The 21553-nt window shown below is 42.7% G+C and overlaps 1 protein-coding gene across 1 annotated transcript in view; it reads left to right on the top strand.

Moving 5' to 3' along the window:
- Positions 1-21553, top strand: part of kiaa0825 (KIAA0825 ortholog) — a 111921-nt gene that overhangs the window by 41133 nt on the left and 49235 nt on the right. Inside the window, exons 17-22 of the mRNA XM_070834124.1 lie at positions 586-816; positions 962-1266; positions 3160-3266; positions 5606-5750; positions 7345-7500; positions 8923-9017. Coding sequence (XP_070690225.1) covers positions 586-816; positions 962-1266; positions 3160-3266; positions 5606-5750; positions 7345-7500; positions 8923-9017 — 1039 coding nt within the window. The remainder of the gene's footprint in view (positions 1-585; positions 817-961; positions 1267-3159; positions 3267-5605; positions 5751-7344; positions 7501-8922; positions 9018-21553) is intronic.

Genomic DNA, 21553 nt, shown 5'->3' on the forward strand with positions numbered 1-21553 from the left:
TTATGGGTGCCATACAACTTCATGCTGTAACTGCTCTGCTATCAATATGCACAAGATATGAAAGGGCAGAGCAACAAAAGACATAGTGCACCTGGAGAAGGTAGTAAGATGTCTACTGTCGGGCCACCTGGGTTTGATCGAGAACATCTGAATTTAACTTTACATTACTTGCTTTGAGTGTCGATATTTCAGCAGAATACCGTAGCAGTCTGTGGATGAGCAAACTACTCATGTCTCTGTATTTTCCAGTTGTCATGCTACAATGACTAGGTGGACTATTGCTCATTTGAAAAGCCCAATAGCTCAATACCTTGTACCTCGAAGTGAGTCAATTTTGTACTGGCATTTTGTAGCCTGTTATCTGGGTTTTTTTCTTCTTCACTGGCTCTATCCTTCTTACAGCACCATACTAGTTAGAGCCTTACATTAACTTTGTGCTTGTTGGTGCACATCTCAGCTTTATGCTTGTATTTTTCCAAACTGAGTCTTAAAAATCAGTGATAGCTAGAATTAGTACAGTCTTCAATTTGATATTCTTCCGGCCACCCTTCTTCACCTACTGTATTCATTTACCATTTTTGCCAGACACAACGCGGACAGTACCTGTGGTGATCAGCTGTGTCCGGGCAATAATCACCAAGTCTACCAACAGCCTCCTGGTACACCTTGTCTCCATGGTGATTTGTTGGCAAGCCACAGAGGAACCCAGTGGACCCTTGTTCACGCAGAATGTACCAGAGACTGTCCTGTCTAAAATACCCAAAGAATGGAACTACACACCACTGGAAGCAAGAGGAAAGGAGACTGCCACTAAGAGTATGCACTGACAGGCTGTCACATTTTCAAGTCAAGTGATTGCTAAGAAATTTCAGTTCAGTTTCAGTTCAATTTCAGTTCAATTTCAGTTCAATTTCATGTTTGTTTTCCCCAAACTAACATTTAGTTCTTTCTTTCTTTCCAGCTGTCATATCCTTAACTATTCAAGCCTTGTCCTTCATTTTCACCAACCTTCCCTTGGCCGTAGCATCCGTGCCTCTCCCCATCCGCTTCCTCTTCCAAGTGGCAGAGAAGCACCTCTCCCAGCATTCCCGGCAGCTGCGCTTAGTGGGCCTGTTACTCTGGGCCCTGCTAGGCTGTCTGATCCAAGGCCTGGAGGACCCACACACACTAGAACAGATCAGTGGTTTGGCTTTGGACCATGGGGCAAAGGAGCCCCTGTTCCTGCTGGCTGAGTGCCTACAGGCTGCCATGGGTATTCAACAGAAGGTAAGACCTAAGATTAATGTAAGAACAATGATAATAACAATGATATCTAAATGTTTTGTCTAGTGCCTACTCCACTACTCATGCTGCACCATGCAGCCATGCCAGCATTTCACTAAAAAACAACATATATAACCATCATGGCAAACCCCACTTACCCCTCTGCTTGGGTAGATGAGCAACCGGACTGGAACAAAGAATATTCATCCTTTATTGGAATAAAGAACATGAACAGCTCCCCAAATCCCTGGTTTGCACGGGCTTTGCTAATGTTTGTGTGACTGAGGGTGAACTCAAATGTACTGTGCCATGGACAGAACCAACTCCTTCTCAGGCTAGAGATCACTGGATCAAGAACAAAATTACTAGATTTCTTACGTTTGGCAGAGGGGTCAGTTACTAGATTCATGCAACAATGTGCTGCCACTCTGGACATTGTAGCTCCCCTTGAAATATCTACTGTCCTCTATTAATGCAACCTCCTTCGTGGGTTGATTACCATGTCCAGATTGTTAGAGGGGAGTACATACATGCTGAATGGAAATGAAAAGCTTCCAAATAATGGTGCAATTGTTATGCCATGAAAGAGCTTTGAAAAGAGTTTAACAACACTGTAAAAGAAGAAATACCACTCAAAATACTTCTCACATCTTATTGCTGCAAATCCTTATGATGATATTTAGGACAATGAATTCTCTTATTCACCACCCTCTTGATTCCAAAAAACTCGACTCTATTGACAGATGTAAACATTTCGGTCCTTTATTGTCGATAAAGTTTCCAGCATTAGATCTCAAATCATGCCATCTCCGTTTATTCTACCACACAGTTATGTGTATCAGACTTTAAATTAATTTTATCTGGTATCCCAGTCAGATTTACTGAGGATGATTTATGGCATCAAATCCTTCTCCTCTCCTCTTTAGATGTTTTACCCACAAGATTTTTAAAAGAGTTTTCAGTCTTTTTATCTTCTGATATTGTATTTATATTGTATATCATATTATATATTATATTTTTTTTCATCTTATTTAATAAGTCTTTATCTTTAGAAGTCATTCCTCTAATGTTTAAATTGGCTGTTGTTTAACCTCTATACTGGCAATCTTAGTCATTTTAGACCCATATCTAAATGATCCATTCTTGGCAAAGCCCTTGAGAAAGTAGCATATTTTCAGCTCATATCCTTCATGAATCTGCTCAATAAAAGTTTCAGTCCGGTTTTTGAATTCATCATAGCACAGAGACTGAACTTCTAAAAGATATTTAACAATCGGATGAATTCAGATGCAGACTTTTGTACTGTTTTGGTGTTGCTAGACCTTTATGCTGTGTTGATACAGAGATATTAAACATGACTTTGACTGATCTAGACTGGTTTGGGACTTAACAGAATTGCAGAACCTTCTCCGTATCAGTTGGGAAAGTTTTGCAGTTATCACCTGTAGTGTACCTCTAGGGTCGATTCTTGGCCCTCTATTGTTACATATCTACATGTTACCATGGAGTCAAATTACTCCAATATCTCTTTCCATTTTTATGCTTATGATACACAAATCCATTTGTCTGTAAATCCATCAGACATACCAGTCAGTTACCTCACTCACAGCCTGTTTTGCAGTCATAATGTCCTGACACAGGGCTTTGTTTAAGTCAGACTTTAGTCTCCCAGGGTTTGCAGTGCACTCATGAGGCCAGAAATCTGGGAGTAATCTTTGATTCTGACTTGCATTTCTTTAAACACTCTAGAAATATCACCAAATATTGGTGATTGGTCAAATCAGGAATATTTCCAAGATTAGATCATTTCTTTCGGTGATACACAAATTCTCATTCGTATTTAAATCCCCGATATCATTATTTTACCTTAATTATGGTCTGCTGTTTGTCTGACAGGGTGTTCCCAAACCCACAGTGCACAAAGTGCTACAAGCTCTGGAGGAAAGAAGACCCAAGTGGACAAACATGCAGCTGCAGAAAGCCCGCAAGCTCTGCTCAGAAAGGTGAGAGTTCAACTGCCGGGATTTAAGAAAAGGTGAAGGTGAGAATGGCGTCAGTGTAGTTTATATTAATGTTTTCATGCACTCAGGAAAGTGTTATTTATGCATTATCGTTCATTAGTCTTCGTCTAAGTTTGTATTAGTTATTCATATGCACCTTTAACAAAAAATTGAGTATCATTTCATTCAGATCATTTTGATTGTAAAAAAAAAAAAGCTTTTTATAAAATGAATTTCCCAATACATAATTTTAGTGATTTATCAATACTAAGATGAACGTTGCGGGTTTATAGTCTGATGAAGGAGGAGGTTCAAACTAATAAAGCTGACTGATGGTGTATTCAGCTGCTTGACATTGAATATAAATGCTGAATAAAACAGTGCAAAAGCAGCTTAGACATGCTTTTTTTAATTGACCATTCAAATTCTGATGTATCGTATCATTGTGATCATTTGTCATTGAAAAGCTTTTTGATTAAGATCAATGAATCTCAAGTGTGTTTGCTGGGGTAAATGATGGACATGCAGACTGGAGTGATGGGTAAACAACTTTCACTTTGAGCTGATCTGTGACCTTTGGCTCAGCGTTTTGTAGCTTGTTCCCAGAAACTGCACCCCTGGTCGCTCACTTCATCATAACAAACTCTGGATGCATCCATCCTCATAAAAAGGTGATTCAGTGACACAACACAACATGTACAATTAGAAAAAAATGAAATAAATAAAAGCAGAGTAGATTATGTCCAGTTCTAGGAAATTCTGTTTGTTTCAGTGACAGGAAGAGGGGAGAAAAAAAAGGGGAGTTGGAGAGGAGGGGAGGAGGTTGAGTGGAAAAGTGAAAGAAGAGTGATTATGTATCACCTGTCGGAGGCATTCAGTGGGATCATTACTATTCATTAAACTAACCTTCACAGGGAAGTGACGCCTGGCTTGTAAACAATCAGAATACAGTGTCAGAGAGAGAGAGAGAGAGCAAGAGAGACAGAGAGAGAGAGAAAGAGGAAGAGCGAGAAAGATGGAGATGGTTGTAATAACTCCAAAAACAACTGGCACTCCACTCACTGGCATCTCTCTCTCTCTCTCTCTCTCTCTCTCTCTCTCTCCCCACATACACACACACACACGCAGGAAAGAACATTTGCCCCTTGCGAGCCCTCCCACCTCTGTTCCCCACTTTCCCTCCTTCCTTTTCCAACTGTAACACCCCCCCAGTCCCTTCCACGCCACCCTCCTTGTCTTTGCAAAGTAATTTGTAGAGGAGAAGATTATTGTTCTCCATCATGGTGACCCTGGCTGGGCTGACGGGATGCATACACAGATGAAGATGAATGCAGTTATTCCTTGGCGGAGGTCTGCCTCTTTCAGGGCACATTGGCCCTAATGACATGATTGATAGGCTGTCCCAAATCCGGAGGGGCCCTCATTAATCACCCCGCTGACTGAATCCAATCATCTGCTTCACCTGCACAGTGATGGACAGGAAAGGATACAGCGCAGGTGCTGACACGGGTGCACAGCCACCATCGCCGACAACACCATCGTCGGCCTGCTAGGCAAAAGAATGAGGGGATGTACATGGACGAGAGGGGACTCCTCTTCCTTTGCCACTCTCAATGTCAAGCAGCCAATGGCTGGCTGACAGGTGACACCGTTTCTGCCACCTTATAATTACAAAGGGGAAGAGAGGGAGAGAGGGAGAGAGAGAGAAAGAGAAAGAACAATGACAGGAAGTGTATGTGAAGGAGAAGGTTTGATGGACGGTAGTGTGATATCCATCCATACTGGAAGGGCAGGAAAATGATGCGGGCGTCTGCCAGGGTTGGGGACTGTACATGCGTGAGGACCTTGACACACAATTACACACACACACATACACGCTTAGGAACAAACGCACCAATCATTTTTAGTGCACCAGCATCCTTCAGTCAAAATCCCTATGTATCTCATGAATGGTAATGAAAACAGTGAAAATTATTTTGTTATCTTACCCACAATGATTTGTCTGTATTTCTTTGTTTTTAACACCAGCATTAGCCTTGACCAGATTGTGTGGATTTTCAGACTTGTCTTACCTTGCGAAGAATTGCACTTTAAGTTCATTTGCCCTCTGGAGTGAATTATTTCTTTAAAAACTTAAAAATCATTAATTCTAAATTCCAAAGTGTATCCCAAATTCTTCTCTAAAGTAGAAAATACTTCCTTAGCCAGAGGTGGTCTAGAGATACAGGCTGACACCCTCCCTCTTGCTGTTCCCTCTCTTTTCTCTATGCCCCTCTCGGTTTTTTCTCTCTTTGTGTCTTCTCCCCCATCGTCGCTTTTCCCCATCTCTGTTTCTCTCTCAGTGTATTTGAGCGAGGACGGGAGAGCGGAGTAGCTGCGGCTGAACTGACTGAGCAGAAAATAGGCCTGATGCTGCTGGAGGTCTGCCACAAAGCAGGTGGCAGCGACTACCTGAGGCAGATCTATCACATCATCCAAGGCAATGAGGTAGGGAAGCACTCCCTCTCCCCAGCAATTAGGTGGCTGCTGGCCTGAGGCCGCAGGCTGTTCAAGAGGGGGAGACAGAGTGAAGAGGGCTTCTGCTTGTGTGCAGTCTGCTCATTCTGATCTTCTGTTGTTCAGGTGACCTCAAGGGTGCAAACCCACTGTGATTTCCTGTGTTATGCGCTCACCATGTGTAGACGAGAGGGAGCCACGTGGAGCTACCACATTCAGCATATAACTCTTTGGGGTTGAGATCAAAATGAGAAAAAGCAGTGATTCGTTTTTTTTCTAACTTAGGAGGAAGTTATTTTAGCTAAACTGACTTCAGAAAGAAAAAGTTTAACAAAATGAAAAGCAGCAGTTCTCTAAAAAAAGTTCTTAAATTAATTGGAGTAAATACATATAGTACATACAGAGAAGGTTTGGTGATATTTTATCTTAAGTACTTGGTAAAACCATAAGTCCTTTAAAGCAAGTGGACTATGAGCAAAAAGTACTTATGTATATAGTACATAAGACATGGTATGTACAGCAACTCAAGTTAACTGGTTACATAACCTCACATTTAGTGGATGCTCATGTAACTTTCACTGACATGGTCCTCTTGTAGACTTACAGAATAACACAAACATAAATAACACAAACATAAATAACATACATTATGCTGCTGTTGACGAGATCGATTAACAGCTATACCTCTGTGCAGCAATTTAATAGAATGTGAACGGGATTCCCAAGTAGGCTCTGAGTTACCCTCCTGGCAGCTCGAGTGTCTCTACCCACCCAAGGTCGAGGCAAGAACACACAGGTCAGGGACAGACTGGGCTGGTGGTGAGGTGGAGGGATGGGAGGTTCGGAGGGCATGTCAAGCTGACGGATGGGAATATAGTGAATTCACACCGGGATGCCCATGAACACACACGCTCTCACTTACAGAGACATACACATCCTCATTTCTTTGTACTGTACATCTTGCAAGACACCCGTACTGAGCAAACACAGCAAAAGTTACAGAAACAAAAGTCAAAAGTGTATTCGTGTCCTGAGGACTCTTTTTGTCTTCCTCTACACATATTATCTATGTTTCTCTGTGTTTTCATTACACTGAACCTTAACAGCTCTGATTAATTCTACTTTTGTGAGGCTGATCAGTTACTATCAGTTACTGTCAGGCTGATCAGTTATTAGGGAATACATGGATGGGGACCTCTCTTCCCTTTATTATGCTTATCTGGAAAAAATGGTTTAGATCCTGTCTGAAGTTGATTAGTTTGCACTTCTATTGGCTCAGTCTAAATGGTCATTGCTAAACAAACTTTCAGAAGTTCATTATCATTATCAAAAGTGAAAAATTAATATTGCAATAGTAAAAAAAATATTACAAATGTCTGTATGCTGTGCTCAGCGTATGCTCCGTTGCTCTTTCAGTATGAGGAAGTTTGCTTGTGAGCAACTTTTCCATCTTTCTCTGTTGGTCTTAGTTTGTTGAAGAATATTTTCTGTCAGTCTGTCAGTCATAAGACGCCTTTCTCAACCTTACTCCTTTGTGTCTCTCTTGTGCTTCTGCCCTCTCTCTTGCCATCCATATTGGATACAGGAACTATTGATGTTTAATCTAAGTGGAAGCACAAACTCGCCCAATAATTCTCCTCACTTGGTGAACTTTGATCGTGCCTCTGAGAATCATGTGGACACCACTGGCTTCAACCCTCTTCACCAGTTTGACCACATTGGCAAGAAGAAGCTGGATCAGGTTTGTCAAGCATTTTCAGGTTGCCATCACAGCTCATTTTGGTAGTATACTGTGACATATATGTGATATTCTGCTGATTATTGGAGCTTTTTCCATGTGTTTAAACTTTGTACTTTGTAGGTGCACTTGTGATGTGCACAGTGGTGTCGTTTTAACTTTCTCCCAAGGCCAGAAGCTTAATGTTGAAGGTTAGGAGCTGTTTGAGTCTCTAGTGAACTGGATACTATGGCAATCTCTGAAGTTGTCAGGTCTTTCTGGGGCTTGGCTTTCCTATTCTCTGTAGGTCGGTGCCTTTTCCAAGCAGGAGTTAGGCTGGCAGGAAGAAAAGAACACTGAAAAGGTGAAAAGATGAGAGAAGGTTTCTTTTTCATAAAAAATGAGTAATGTTAAAGGAGAGTGCAGTCTTAAAGTGCACTTCTTTGGGGCTTTGAACCGTATACCCTTTTACCCCAAACTTATCCCCAGGAGTGCCACCATGATGTTCAGTTAATTGTTAGATTTCGTTCCCCATAAAGGGCATAAGTCTAGCTACAGGTTGTTTTAGTTCAATGGGTCCCTACTATCAAGGGAAATACCGCTGATATCACACAAAACAATCAACAAAGGCTAGTATTTCCTCTAGAAAGGCTTTTACTTTTGAAACGGATTAGATGTATTCATACATTTGTGATCCCTTGTAATGTAGCTGTGTTCCCTCTATTGTTTTTTTTTTTCACGTTTTAATCCTAAAACCTGTTTTCAGCTTATCACAGGAGGCTGCATAGCTTTGCATAGAAACACCCTATTAAGAGAATGATTAAAATGCCTTCTCTGCTTCAGGTGCCTGTGTTGTTTGTCAAATAAAATGGAGGGAGGAGGGAAGAAAAGTTACATTCATCAATCACCTATGAGGAAGGAGCAGAGGGGGGATGGATGGATGGAGGGAACGAGTGGAGTTCTCCTCCTTTTGTCAATAAAACTCAGCCTGGAGTTAAGAGTGACATTTTGGCAATCAAAGCAATCTGATTTTTATTTGCTGTCCCAATATGGTGCAAGTGCTAAGTGTGTTTGTGTGTGTGTGCGTGCGTGTGTGTTCAAGAAAAAGAGAGAGAGGGGGGGGGGGGGGGGGGGGGGGTTGGCTGGGTGCCATTGAGGATGGTAAGAAAAAAAGCAGTGCAGTCAGAAGAGTAACGACTCCCTCCCAAAATTGATTTATCTTTCTATAAATGATGGCTACATCCCCCCAAATGGATTTATAAATTAATTGCTGTCTTATTGGAATAAAAACCTTCTTGTGCGGACATGATTGATCGCCTGATGTCGGTAGGCTGTGCTGGGGACCCCCCTCCTCCTTTGTTAGTGGGTCCCAGCTGGAGCGGTAATGCACTGATGGTATTAACCCTGATTAATAACTAACAATACGCTATCCTCATACATCAACAGAGTGCTGTGGTCGACTGGGCATGGGACTGGCCAAGGCTGCTGCCAGCCTATCAGGGCATGAGTAAGGTCACCTTCAAAACTCTGCTGGCCAACAGGTAAAACAGTCATTTCATTTGTGTTACATATACACATGTTCATTGACAGCAGTGTATGTGCGTGTGCACGTGCAAACACAAATGTGAGTGTTTGAGTAAAAGCCCTGGCCCACAGAGGCATGTGCAGCATCAGTAGTGTCTTCACCTGTACAAAATGAGGCATTCATTCTGGACTCCTGAGCCAAGTTTTCCCTCCACCTCTAAATTCCCTTTTGACGTAACTTTGGCATAAGCTTCAGTCAGTGGGGACCATAAAGCTTAGCTGCTCTTCAACAGAGGTTCAAACTTCCATTCTGTTCAAAGGCCAAGGGCTCCAGTGGCTTCCACAATGGAAGATGAGCTGTAAAATGAACTCTTTGGAAAAGGATACTCGAGTGCTATAATATGCTGTGTATGTTGAATTATAGAATTCTGTCTTTGTTAATGCACATGTGTGAGTGACTGTCTGCATGGACAAAATGTTTGCAGATTTAGGTAATTGATGTGTGCTTGCTCTCTGGGTACCATGAGGCCTTGAAACTACCAGAGAGGTAGTTAGAGATGGAAAAAGAGTGGCTGGCTCAGATCTTGGTGTCACCTGATTGAAGAGTTTTTCTCCCAAGTCCACCACTCCTGTCCCATCCTCCTCCAGCCCTCCCTCCTCTCCTATTCTGCTCTGCAACGGGCATAAATATTTATGCAGGTATATGACACATATTAGATGGCAATACTTCAGGCTGTTCCCTCTTCTCCATTCACAGCTGTCACGCTGCCAGCTATCAGGGAGCCATGGGGCTACTGCACCTTGTCTCCACGCCTACGCCCAATCCATTCTAAATCACCGCCATTGTAACACACACACACCTTTCTAACAAAGGGCAAGCTCTGCATCTGCCAAGGACACAGGTCTAATAAGGGTGAAGTACGCAGCTCTGTGCTGTGCGGTGACGAGCTTTGTCGCCCTGATGCCTCTTCCCCCTCTTCCCACGCACACATACACACACTCTATTCTTCCTCCCCTTATATGCTGCTTTGTTGCATGTTAAAACAGATACTGTCATTGCTTGACTGAGCCAAATTAGTGCTGGGGCGCTCATGAATAGAAACTGAATGAAGTGGATATGAAGTCAGATAGGAGGAGAGAGAGAGAGAGAGAGACAGAGAGAGACAGAGAGAGAGAGAGACAGAGAGAGGGGGAGAGAGAGAGACAGAGAGAAAGAGAGAGACAGAGACAGAGAGAGGGGGAGAGAGAGAGAGAGATTGGACTTGCAGTTTGAGATTGTGGGTGACATAGAGGGAGAGAGCTGTCAATACGGACAAGGCACCAAAAAAGTATAAAGAAGGATCGGAGTGGGAGGGGGTAAAGGTTATATAATTCACCCTAATCTCACAGTATCAAAGTGTCTGAGATTCTGCCATTTGCCTCATTAGCCTCTCTTTGTTGGGCCAGAGGAGCAGATTTCATGGAGGATTTGGAGAATGGCTTTGGTTCTGCCTGAGACGCTCGCACAGAGCAGGAAGTTAGTTTCACGCCTGGCAACATGTAAGCTGTCAAAGTTTTCCTCAGATCCATCTCCGACTCAAAAATATCTCTCAAGCTATAGAAGACCATTCACGGGATAAGCGTACTGATGTCGGATTCACTGATCCATTTGTTAGTGCAGATAAGGATAATGCTCTCTGCATAACCACATACTGAAGTGCCCTCGGCTGTTTTCACTGAGGCTTCGCAACAATTACTCTTTTACCACCTCCAGTTGCTGGACAAACCAAAGGATATAATCTTGCGCACTTGACAATATTAATAGTAATGACGCTGTCTGACACTGTGCAAAAACACCTATCATTGTGACCTTGTGATATTCTGTATTTTATATCTCATAAGTTTTAGTCTCCTTGAATGACTTCCTTTCCTGCTCACAGCCAACATATCTTGTTTTTTTCACTCCCTGGACTGTGTGAGTTAGCAGTGTGGCCCATTGGCCTCCTATATATTGTTACAGTGGCAGGACAGTTATTGTGCCCAGGGTTTATATCACATTCTAATGGAGCGAGGCTATGAGTTAAGGGCGGTAGGCTTTTACACCAGGGCTGTTAAATCACTGTTCAGATGACTTCATTAGCAGAGCAGGACACATGCTGAGACACTTGCGCCTGCACACACATAAACACACACACACACAGACGCTTTCACCCTGCTACCTTGACGGTGTAGCATTGGGGCCAGACAGGAGGGAGGGTGGATTTATACAGGTGTGTGTGTCCTTCTTTGTCACCTGTCACTTCAGTTCCCTCACCACGATGGCTCATCCATCATCTGCAGATTGAGCTTTTCAGCAGAACCCAGACTGATTAATACTACCCTAGGACCCCCAGGGTTGACTGGCTGACTGGCTGACCTGGCTTCCTGGCAGGCTGGAGGCTTGAAAGGATAGATGGACGACTTGTGGATGGGCTTACTTTTTAGTACGCCTGCTTTCTGGCTAAACTGCCAATGAACTGGTGGACTGGCTTGGTTAGGCACTGACAAGTTGGTGCAATGGATGCAGGAAGCAGTGATTAGTGGAATGGTTTAGGTAGATTAATGACAGGCTGAACGGTATAGCGGACTAGCCTGTTGATTCATTGGCCTTTTTTTGATAAATGACAGTTCTCGAAAATGGACTGATGGTTAGATGATGGACTGACAGACTGAAAGGATAACTTGGTAGCTGTTTGCTGATGGCTAAAAGCCAGACTGAAGCTCCCACTCTACTTTTGCCCACATTAGCAGAATGTGTAAATTGTGTCAAATGTGTCAAAGTCTTTTATTGCTTACAAAGTCCCCAGACTTTTAAAGTAATTGACAGATTTTTCTTTGAGCTTCCTGTCTCCTTGCCTTTTACTCGTTTGTTTGTTTTCATGACCCTATCTTAATACTTTCTCAATCATCTTCATTTTAAACTTTCTAAACTTAAATCATTTCAGTTGGCCTATGCACAATGATACATACTAATGTATAGCTGAATATATGAGGTATAATGGAGAAATACCCCATCACACAGTGTTCATTAGTCAAGGTTCATGGGCAGACATCAATAGGACTGTAGTGCATTTATATCAAAATATCAAAATGTGTATTTACTCAGTTCCTTTATTACAAGTCTTTAGCAGCAACATTCTTTTTTAGACATTACCTAGCCAGGTTAAGTATGTACTTGACTTTTCACCTTGAACAAATTGTGCACCGAGGGTTTGTGGTAATTGTCGTGTGTCCACATTGCTTCACTCTTTGGCTTCAAGTTACAAGTAGAGTAGTTGTAGACGCATGGAGTCAAAGTACTAAGTGATACTGAATAGTTTCTCTTCTACTTGTGATCTATGAATGGATAAGTCATCTGCTTTGTCCTTGGTCCCTCTTTGAAATCTTATTATCTTTAGTGAACACTGTGTCACAGCATACTTTTGTACGAAACAGAAAAGCAACACAACCCATGTGTAGGTTGGATTTAATGGCAGCAATGATGGCCCTGCTCTTTCTTATTTTAACTCTGATTTTGTTACAAGGCCCTCATGAACTGTAGTCTTTTATGTCATTTTTCTTTTCCAACCCAAGAAAAATAACACCAATCTTTGAAAAAAGTATGGAGTATTGCCACAGACTAAAGTCACATTTTAACTGTCATCTGCCAAGGTGACTTTTTGAGCCTCTTTCTGTGTGTCTGTATGTCAGAGAGGGTCCTCTGACCTGGTTGATAAGGGGTAGCCAAGTATGAGAGATGAAGCTACGTGTGTCACAGGGCAGCTCCTCCACTCCATCATAAGGACCTAATATCATCCAAGGACATTTATGCTTACATCTGCAACACTGGTCCACAGCCCCAGGTGCCGTTTCCTAAAAACATCATGGGACAACAGACACAGCAGCTACATTCATTAGCCGACAGTAAATTTAAAGTTAGACATACTGCTGCTTTAACAGCTCGTATTCTGAGTAAGCTCTCCGCCTCACAGTTTTATTACACATATTTACAGTAAGAGAGTACTAGCAGCACTGACCCATAGATTTGGTAGCCTAATATGGTAAGCTACACTGTAACTACTGAATACTAAAGCATTTTCTCTGCATTGTCTCATTGTTGCTGTTACCCCTCAGGTCTATAACAATAGCAGTTTGTGGAAAAATGCCAGTCTGTGGCATTCTCTTGCTTGAGCGCCTCCTTAAATTGCGGCGATAGACGCTTGTGCTTTCAGGAAGTGGGCAATCGCCATCTGTTCCTGGGCTCTGCCATATGGCAGGCCTTTTTCTCAGGGAATAAAATAAAAACAAATATGTCAGAATGTTCGTCTTCCTCCACGGACGCTGATCAACCTGGGGAGAAGCTGGATCTCAGTGTGTCTGGATTAATGGTCTTACTTTACGCCTCAGGGAATGAGGGAGTGTGTGCTTGTGGTTGGTGAGTCTTTGTGTATGTGCATGTGAGTGCATGCCTGTGTGAGGGTATGTACGCGCTAATGCACGTTTATGTACCTGGAAGTATTTCTGGAATCATTTATCTGGCTTAAAGGGCGATGTTACCGTACCATTTTGAGCAGTTGGTTGCCCTAGTCTTGGAAGCATTAAACAACACAGGAGAAAAGAGCTTCAAGGTTAGCCAGAGTGACATTTCATGGCTGCCGCTGCCAAAGAAACAAGAAGAAACACTCTCAAGCCATCATCAGGCTCTCCGTCTTGCAAGGCCAGAAATTCAAAAGACTTGTCACTTTTGAAAATCAGGAGAGTGTGATGTGTCATTGAGGAAGGGCTTCTTTCTTCTCTCGTCGATCCCCTTGTGTGTGTCCCCTCCGCTGACTGACAGCCAGGGATGGGAGTTTGTGTTGGTGGAGACAGAATACATCTTTTGTCTGCTTGGTTATACATGGTGTGTTTTGTTTTTGCTACCCCTGGACAGCACTGACACATTGAGGTTTTCATTAGCCGTAAGCAGGTGGCGGAGGAGAGGGACGAGCTTGTGCGCATGAGTCAGCCTCCACGCCTGTCTGTGTGCGTACGCATCTGCACTGCACCAACCTGTATACTGTATGCATATCATGGAGGGCGTACATGTGTCTGCCTGCATGTGTGTGAATGTTCACTCTTATATTTCAGTGTGTGTGATATTTGGAGGTTTGCTCCAAAGGCGAATAAATCAGTGATGCCTGGGATAAGGCCGTGGCCCCTCCTCAAACTGCACAGACAAGCTGAGAGGCTCATTAATCAAACGGCCAGTCACAGATGTGATGGCTTCCACACAAACCACCAGCAGACTGTGAAAGTCACATCCAACAGAGTCAACTGTCAGCCAGGCAGGCAGGCAGGCCACACTTTTCCTCTCCCCCCTCTCTCTCTCTCTTTCCCCTCTGTTGTATTTATCTCTCAGTCTCCCTTTACCTCCTCTCACCTCCAGCGTGATGCCTCAGTGTGATACATCTGAAATATTTGTCTTGTCCCTCTAAAAATGATCTGGAGGGTCGAGACAAATCTATCTTCTCAGAGAGTGGTCATGGTCAAGCCATTCTACAGACACAAGACATCAGTCATTACTGCACACTGCCCTCTTTGGTTACAGCAGGCTGTACTTTGTGGTACAGTACGGTTGAACAAGATATTTTTCTCCAACCTTGGTTATCCCAATGCTCTTGTAACCTCAGTACATCCTAATTCAATGAACGTATTGGAAGTCTATATAGGGGCAGGGACTTTGCTTTGGTTAAGCCTCAGAATATGTTTGTGTTACATTTGAATAATGGCTTTGATAGGCAGGTCAGCACATGCTGTTCACCATGCCCAACTCTAAGTGTACATGCTGACACAGGAAGAACATTTTCATCTGTGATTCCCACTGTACAGGGTATTCAGGGGGACATTTGGTAGTAAAATGTGCATGTCTCCTTGGAAATGCAGTCATGAGGAAATTAGTTTTTCCCTCTCTTTCTGATTATTATATCACAAATCATATTCTAACCGTTTCATCGCCACAATCTCCTCTCCCAAAGGGTTTGAATTGGTTGCAATTGTTAACAACAGTTACAATAATATCACTATTCACTGACAGTATTGTAAGTGCGTGGTGTCTATGCCACAAGGCAATCTTCTCAACAGGATTATCTGGTTATCCCTTGTGTATTGTGAACTTTCTGCATTTTTTTCCGACCTTTTTTTTCCCCCAAATATTGTTATTTGGATAATTTCATAACATAAATAGCAACCTCTGTGATTGTTCCAACTTCCAACCTTGCATGGATAAATAGTTGGAGAGACTCTGTAACACCAGAGCTAAATGAAAATGCCACTTAATCTATTGCAAAGCCCTCCAAGGATAGAGTGAAATGCTGGATGGAACAGGGACAAAACAAAGCCACCCGTTCCCGATTAAAAATGGCAAGTCCCAAGGCTCCCTGAATGCACGGGGGTATTTGATGGTACAAATATAAAGACAGTGCTTCACACAGCAGTAGGAAGCTGTGCTTTTGTCTTTAGTGTGTGTAATTGTGGTGGAGGGGATGAAGTTTTGTTGTTACAGTGCCGGAATTGAGGATGACACCAGTGCAGGTGAAGCCTCACAAAGCTGTACTGCTCTCTTTGCTAGACAGACGTTGTGATCCGCCCTTCAAACCGGGTCTTGTATAAATATGAAATGAGCCATGACTCAATAACTTCATGGCCTGTTTGACTCTTTTTCTTCCAACAATAGCCCTGTTTTTTCAGTGCAAAATTCAGAAGCAGACTCAGAAAACTAGTGACAGCTCAGCAAGTGCCACGTTTGTCTAATCACATGAAGGACAGCTTCATTTGATGTTAGAGTGAAGTGAATTGAGATCTATGTCAATCATCTCTTGTACAGCCCACTTAAAACTGAGCCTTGCCGCATTATATTGAGTGATTAGACTGAATTGTGGGCTGCCATTATGAGCCCACTACCATGGCAAACAGAAACCATGATAATGTCGCAGCACAGTGTCAATGAGATGCTTTGCTAAGCTATCAGACTTTTTACTTTCAGGTATTTTGTTACCGTACCTGACTGGGAGCTTTGTAGAAACTTTTGCTTAGAAATTCTAGCATGTCCATGGGGTATTTGTTTTTGTCAGCTCTGTCAGCAAAATAATTCCATGTTTTGCTCCTGGAACCAGTTTTGTCAACCAGTTTAGATGTACTGGGACTCGGTTAAAGACATGGTGGACTGTTTGACGCTGTTGCCATGTGTCCTGCTGATTTACTGAGTTGACTTTTTAGCTGACTGCGGCAGTCCATTGTTAAGAGCCAGACTGTGACCGTCTGTTCTAAACCATCATTGTATCCTTCTTTTTCTTTTTTCTTACTGTTCTATCCAATGTGCCATCTTTATTCAGACTCTCTGGAGGTGACACTGAGATAGGCTTTTAGCTTGCAGAATATGTTTGATAGTTTGATGATTGTGTTGAAGGATTTAAAACCATTGACATTTTTGTTTACTGAGTCTATAATGCAGTCAAGAAAAGCTGTGCTGCATGTCCTCATATCAGTCATACAGTAATAGTTGTGGTGTTGATATTGCTAATGAGTGAATGAGTAATAGTAATTTAACACATACATAGACAATTATATATGTTAATGTGTATTTGCATATGTGGGTGTGCTGCTGCACCATTGTAGCAAAGGGGTTAGGGAGATTATCCCCTTGCAAAAAAAGTATAAGAGCTTAATTTATTTCTGCCAGCAGCCAAATAATGTTAATGTATTTTTAACTTTATTCTAAGACTTTGAGCTTCTCCATACACATTCAGTGTGAGTCATTTGCAAAAAGGGCATCAGTTAAATGCCTAAAACGCAATGTCTTTGTGTGTGTGCTTCTGTGCTAAACTGTGTGACGGTGAGGGTTTGTTTTGGTGGTACATCACGAGGTTGTATCCTGTCGCCAGGCTCATTAGCCCGTCGGCGGCGCCCAGGCTGCCCCAGCCAATCGCTGCTCTCTGCGCAGCTCTGCCATTTGCATGTGGTCCAGGAAGAGATAATTAGAGGGATCTCTGCCTGTCACTGTTAATCTGGGACTTAGTGAAGGGCTGTGACGCCGACATGCTGATGGACTGACACACATGTCTGCACACACTGCACACGCACACACACACACACACACACACACACACACACACACACACACACCATGTGGCGCCATACTCGTGTACACACGTTGGCACCCCATACACACGCCTACACAAACACAGTACCTGGACACTCACATACTAGCACTATGGACGGGCAGACACACACGTGAAAACTCATGAAAAAAGAAGCTTATGCACATACACACATTTTTTTCCCCCAACTCTGCTGCTGAATTGGAGTGTTTGTCTTTATTAACTCTGCGTTTTTGACCTGTGACTAGTACAATTGTCTTTTTGTCATCTTTCTATCTTAAATCCTGCAGCATATCACACTAAAATATATCAGAGCTGCTTTCCCACTGGTATGTGAATGATAGCATGTTGACTCAGTGGCTGTTTACACCAGTTGTACTATGCTGTTGACACAGGTTTTAGATCCCTGTTCAGATAGACTGTGCGCTTGTTGCTTCCCAAACAGGCAGAATGCTCGGTAAGCCTTTTGAACAAGCCCAGCTGTCAGCCCTATATACTTTCACACACACGCACACACACATCAAATCGCACACATCCCAACAATCATGTGCATGTGCTCATGCGCTGGCACGTCCCCAGCCACACACATGCTGAAAACACACAAACTCACTCACACATCGCTGATTGGCAGGCCTCCTGTTTTGCCATAATTCCGACTTGATTTATCCAATCAATCTCACTTGGAGAGCTGCTAAAGCGTTGACTAATATTAAGAGTAGAACATGCGACAATTAAAACATCCTTCAGGTAATTACAGAGCTGGTTTAGCAGCAAACAACTGAAGCCTTTTATACATTCAGCATGTTGCTCGTGTGTTTTTGTTTGTACCTGTTTGATGGTTAATCGGAGGAAATGAGGTACATCTGTGAGTGTTACCACCTTTAATGCACGTCAACTATTATGTAAAATATTATATGATTAGCTGAATGTGTCTATGCAAATATTGACTCTGTTCACCTAATTGGATATGTCATATAATCTGAATATCATGTGTTTCATCCTATGCAAGAAAATCCTGTGTGAAAAGGATAGATGTTCTTGTCAGTGCAAAGCCTATTTTCCACCCAAATGACAGCTAGGCCTTTTTGCACACTATGGGACTGTTTAATGGTGCATGTTGAGAGAGAGGGTGAGCACCGTCGCTGACCTCATCCGTCCCGCTCAGTGACCCTGTGTCACCACTGATGACACATAATAGTTGACACTTGACTTTAGGGGCTCTTTAAGTGCCAATAGTGCCCGAGGCCCTGGATTCTTATTCTAATGCGGTCATCTTTCTACTTTGCGCCTCCACCTTTTGTCCAGGAGCTCTCTCTACACTTGTTTCCACTTTTTCTTTGCCTTTCTTCATCACTCATTCTCTCTTTCTTTTGTCTTACAGACGAATACACACATGCAATCACACATACACACACACACACTAACACTTAGACCTACTCAGACACACTTTTGTTGAATTGAAATAGCCTGTCCCACCCCTCTGCCCCTGTGCCATTACAGGTAAGCACAGCGGTGCACTTGTCTTGACACTTGTCTTGACAAATCTATAGACGGTCAGAGCAGACACCTCAGCTGGAATCAATCCCCTGTTTTCATCCTCTCCTCTCCTCTCCTCTCCTCTCCTCTCCTCTCCTCAGTATCCTCTTTTAACTGTTTTCCTGCATTCACATGCCTTTGCTTCCTAGACCCAAAAAATACTGAATATTACAAGTGTTATTTTGATTTTATTGACTCTGATTCACATTGTGTGTCAGTCAGTTAGCACTGACTAAGTTGGGCATAGAGTATTTGTTGAGTCAGCAAAAAAGTGTAAACTTCTTACTTATTTTTAGAATGGCTTTAACAGTCATTTGACAGCCTGTAAATAGCAATGTATTTTGATCTCAGTTTTGGTAAGAACTTAAAAAGAGGAATGTATTATTCGCTGTCTTGCCATGCTCAAGATGAATGATGCCTGTTTTACAGTTGGCTGAACTAGCATTAGCTAATAGGGCATTATGCTTATGACTGGGGTGATTACACCATTGAATTCTTACATCATGCTGCGATAAATGCTCTGGCACATCAAACTGACTTCCTCCCTTGCATAATATCATTTTCACCCATTGTTAATATTTTACTGTGTCATTGCTGTTTTCTGCAAAGCTTAGCCACACTTTTATGTCTGATTAAACAAATGCACTGACAACACATGAAACCTATGATGTAGATGGATGCACAGTACCGACGCACAGGTCCAAACTTCATTTTCAGGAACCATAAAGCACATTCTCAATCCTTCCCTGGTTTATTATTAGTTTAAAATCTGTTCCAGCTCAGACCAAGTTTATTATGCACAACCATATTATTAATCTAAGCAAAACAAGATCAGATATAATGTAAATGTGGTGACCAGGTAGGCTGTCTATGTGTGGCAAGTGGTAAGTGTGTGCTTGCACTCTCTGCTCCCCTTGCCTTCTACTCTGTTTCCTCCACCTTTGAGGATTTTTGCTCTGTTTCTTTCAACTATTTCTCCTTTTACCTGTTCTGGCTCCCCCTCTCTCCTATCTTCTCAGAGAAACCATCATGGGCCATGTTTTTCTGAGTCTTTGATCACTGAGTAGTCTTTCAGCATGTTGACTACAAGGCCTCTCACCTCCCCAGTGGTTGTTGCAAAAGAGGGGGCACACTTATCTGGCTTCTATGATGTTAATGGTTGAAAGCATTTGCTGATGTTGAAAGCGTGTGTGTGCGTGTCTGTGTGTGTGTGTGTGTGTGTGTGTGTGTGTGTGTGTGTGTGTGTGTGTGTGTGTGTGTGTGTGTGTGTGTGTGTGTGTGTGTGTGTGTGTGTGTGTGTGTGTGTGTGTGTCTGTGTCCACTCAAACATGATGAAAGACTGTGTTATAGCACTGAGTTGCGATCATGTTGTAGCTATATTGTAGCTACATTCTTGCTATGTTTTGGAGTGGGTTTATAAGACATTCTTATGTACTATACGCTCTCTGATGGATGACAGCCATGTGACACCGTCATCGTTAGGGAGAAAAAACAAAACCTCAACACTTAAGATCCTTACATTGGTTTTAAAAAGCTTAAGAGGTTGGGATTTAGATCTCCTACTACCCCTTGCATTTCATCTGTATCTATTTGTTCAGTTATTGCATGGAAAACTTCCTTCACTGTGCTATAATGGGTTTGTCCTCAGGGCACAAACTCTGGTTCAAATAGAAAAAGCCTTTTTTTCTCTCAGTCTTTACACCTCATGTGTGTAAACGATGGTTGGGTGTCTGAGAGCTTTGCCGCTCCATCCAACTGCAGAATTTTCCCCTTTGTAAGATGCAGGGGATGGCCTTGATGTGACAGCTTGCGATGTTAGCCCAAGTTGTTTTTGACAGAAGACAAAGAAAAAGGGAAGGGGAGAAAAAAGAAAAATTCCAAAGCTTTGCCTTTATGTTTAAATTTTTCTGAGATGAATTGCCTTTGCTGGAATCAATTCTTTCTCTCCTTCATTTTCTTGAAAAAAAAAAAAAAAAACATCTCTGTTTTCGTCTGTATCTTTGCTTTGTCACGACTGTTAAGAACAGGCTGTTTGATTGAATTTGCCACTGGAGACATTCAGTGATGTTGATGGATTCTTTGGATGCAGGACCTAGGCTTGCTGGAAGCATCTTTTTTAGATGTTTTTTTTTCCTTATGACATTATGGAAACAGGTCTACCCTTTACAGCAGACTGAACGCTGAGTGGTATTATTTGACATATTGTACTGCTACATGCCAGTCCATAAGAATGCCAATGACAATCACAGGAAAGGACATTTAGATTACTGTCGGGCCTCCCTGGCCTGTCTCTTCCTATCTGGCCTCCTATCACTCCATCTGTTTTGTAATCTGTCTTCTCTTCATCTTGAGTTTGACTTGTAATGATGAAAAGCTGGTCAGAGGGGTACGGTGCGTTTGTGTGTGTGTGTGTGAATGGGTGGGTCTTGTGAGCCTTGCATGTGCGTATGTGTGTCCAGTATCTCTGCCCTCACTGAGTCAGAGTGTGACCCTTGGGCTGTACCTTGCAATCAGTCAGCCTGCCTAGCCCTCCTGTCTGAGTGTTCCTCCTCCAGCCCTTTAAAAGAGCCCTTCTTATCACCATGTGGTAGACCTTCCCTCTGCCCCTCACTGTTCTCAAGGTTAGCCTCACTCTGCGGCCTTTCTGTTTTTCCACTATCCTCCATATGCACCTTACTGGTATCTATCTATGCTATGCTTATTACACAGTCTCATAGAAGAGTCTGGATGTTGGAGGTTTTAGCCTCCTTCCAGCTCCACCTCTCAAGGTGAGCCTCTCCCAGTGCTCTCCATATAGCCTTTCACCAGCTCTCTATTCAGTACTTACACATATCTGACAAAGGAGTGGAAGTTTAAAGGTGGCTTGGCTCCCTCCTCCCTTTCAT

Source organism: Pempheris klunzingeri, chromosome 7, assembly GCF_042242105.1.
Source record: "Pempheris klunzingeri isolate RE-2024b chromosome 7, fPemKlu1.hap1, whole genome shotgun sequence".
In the NCBI taxonomy this organism is placed as follows: domain Eukaryota; kingdom Metazoa; phylum Chordata; class Actinopteri; order Acropomatiformes; family Pempheridae; genus Pempheris; species Pempheris klunzingeri.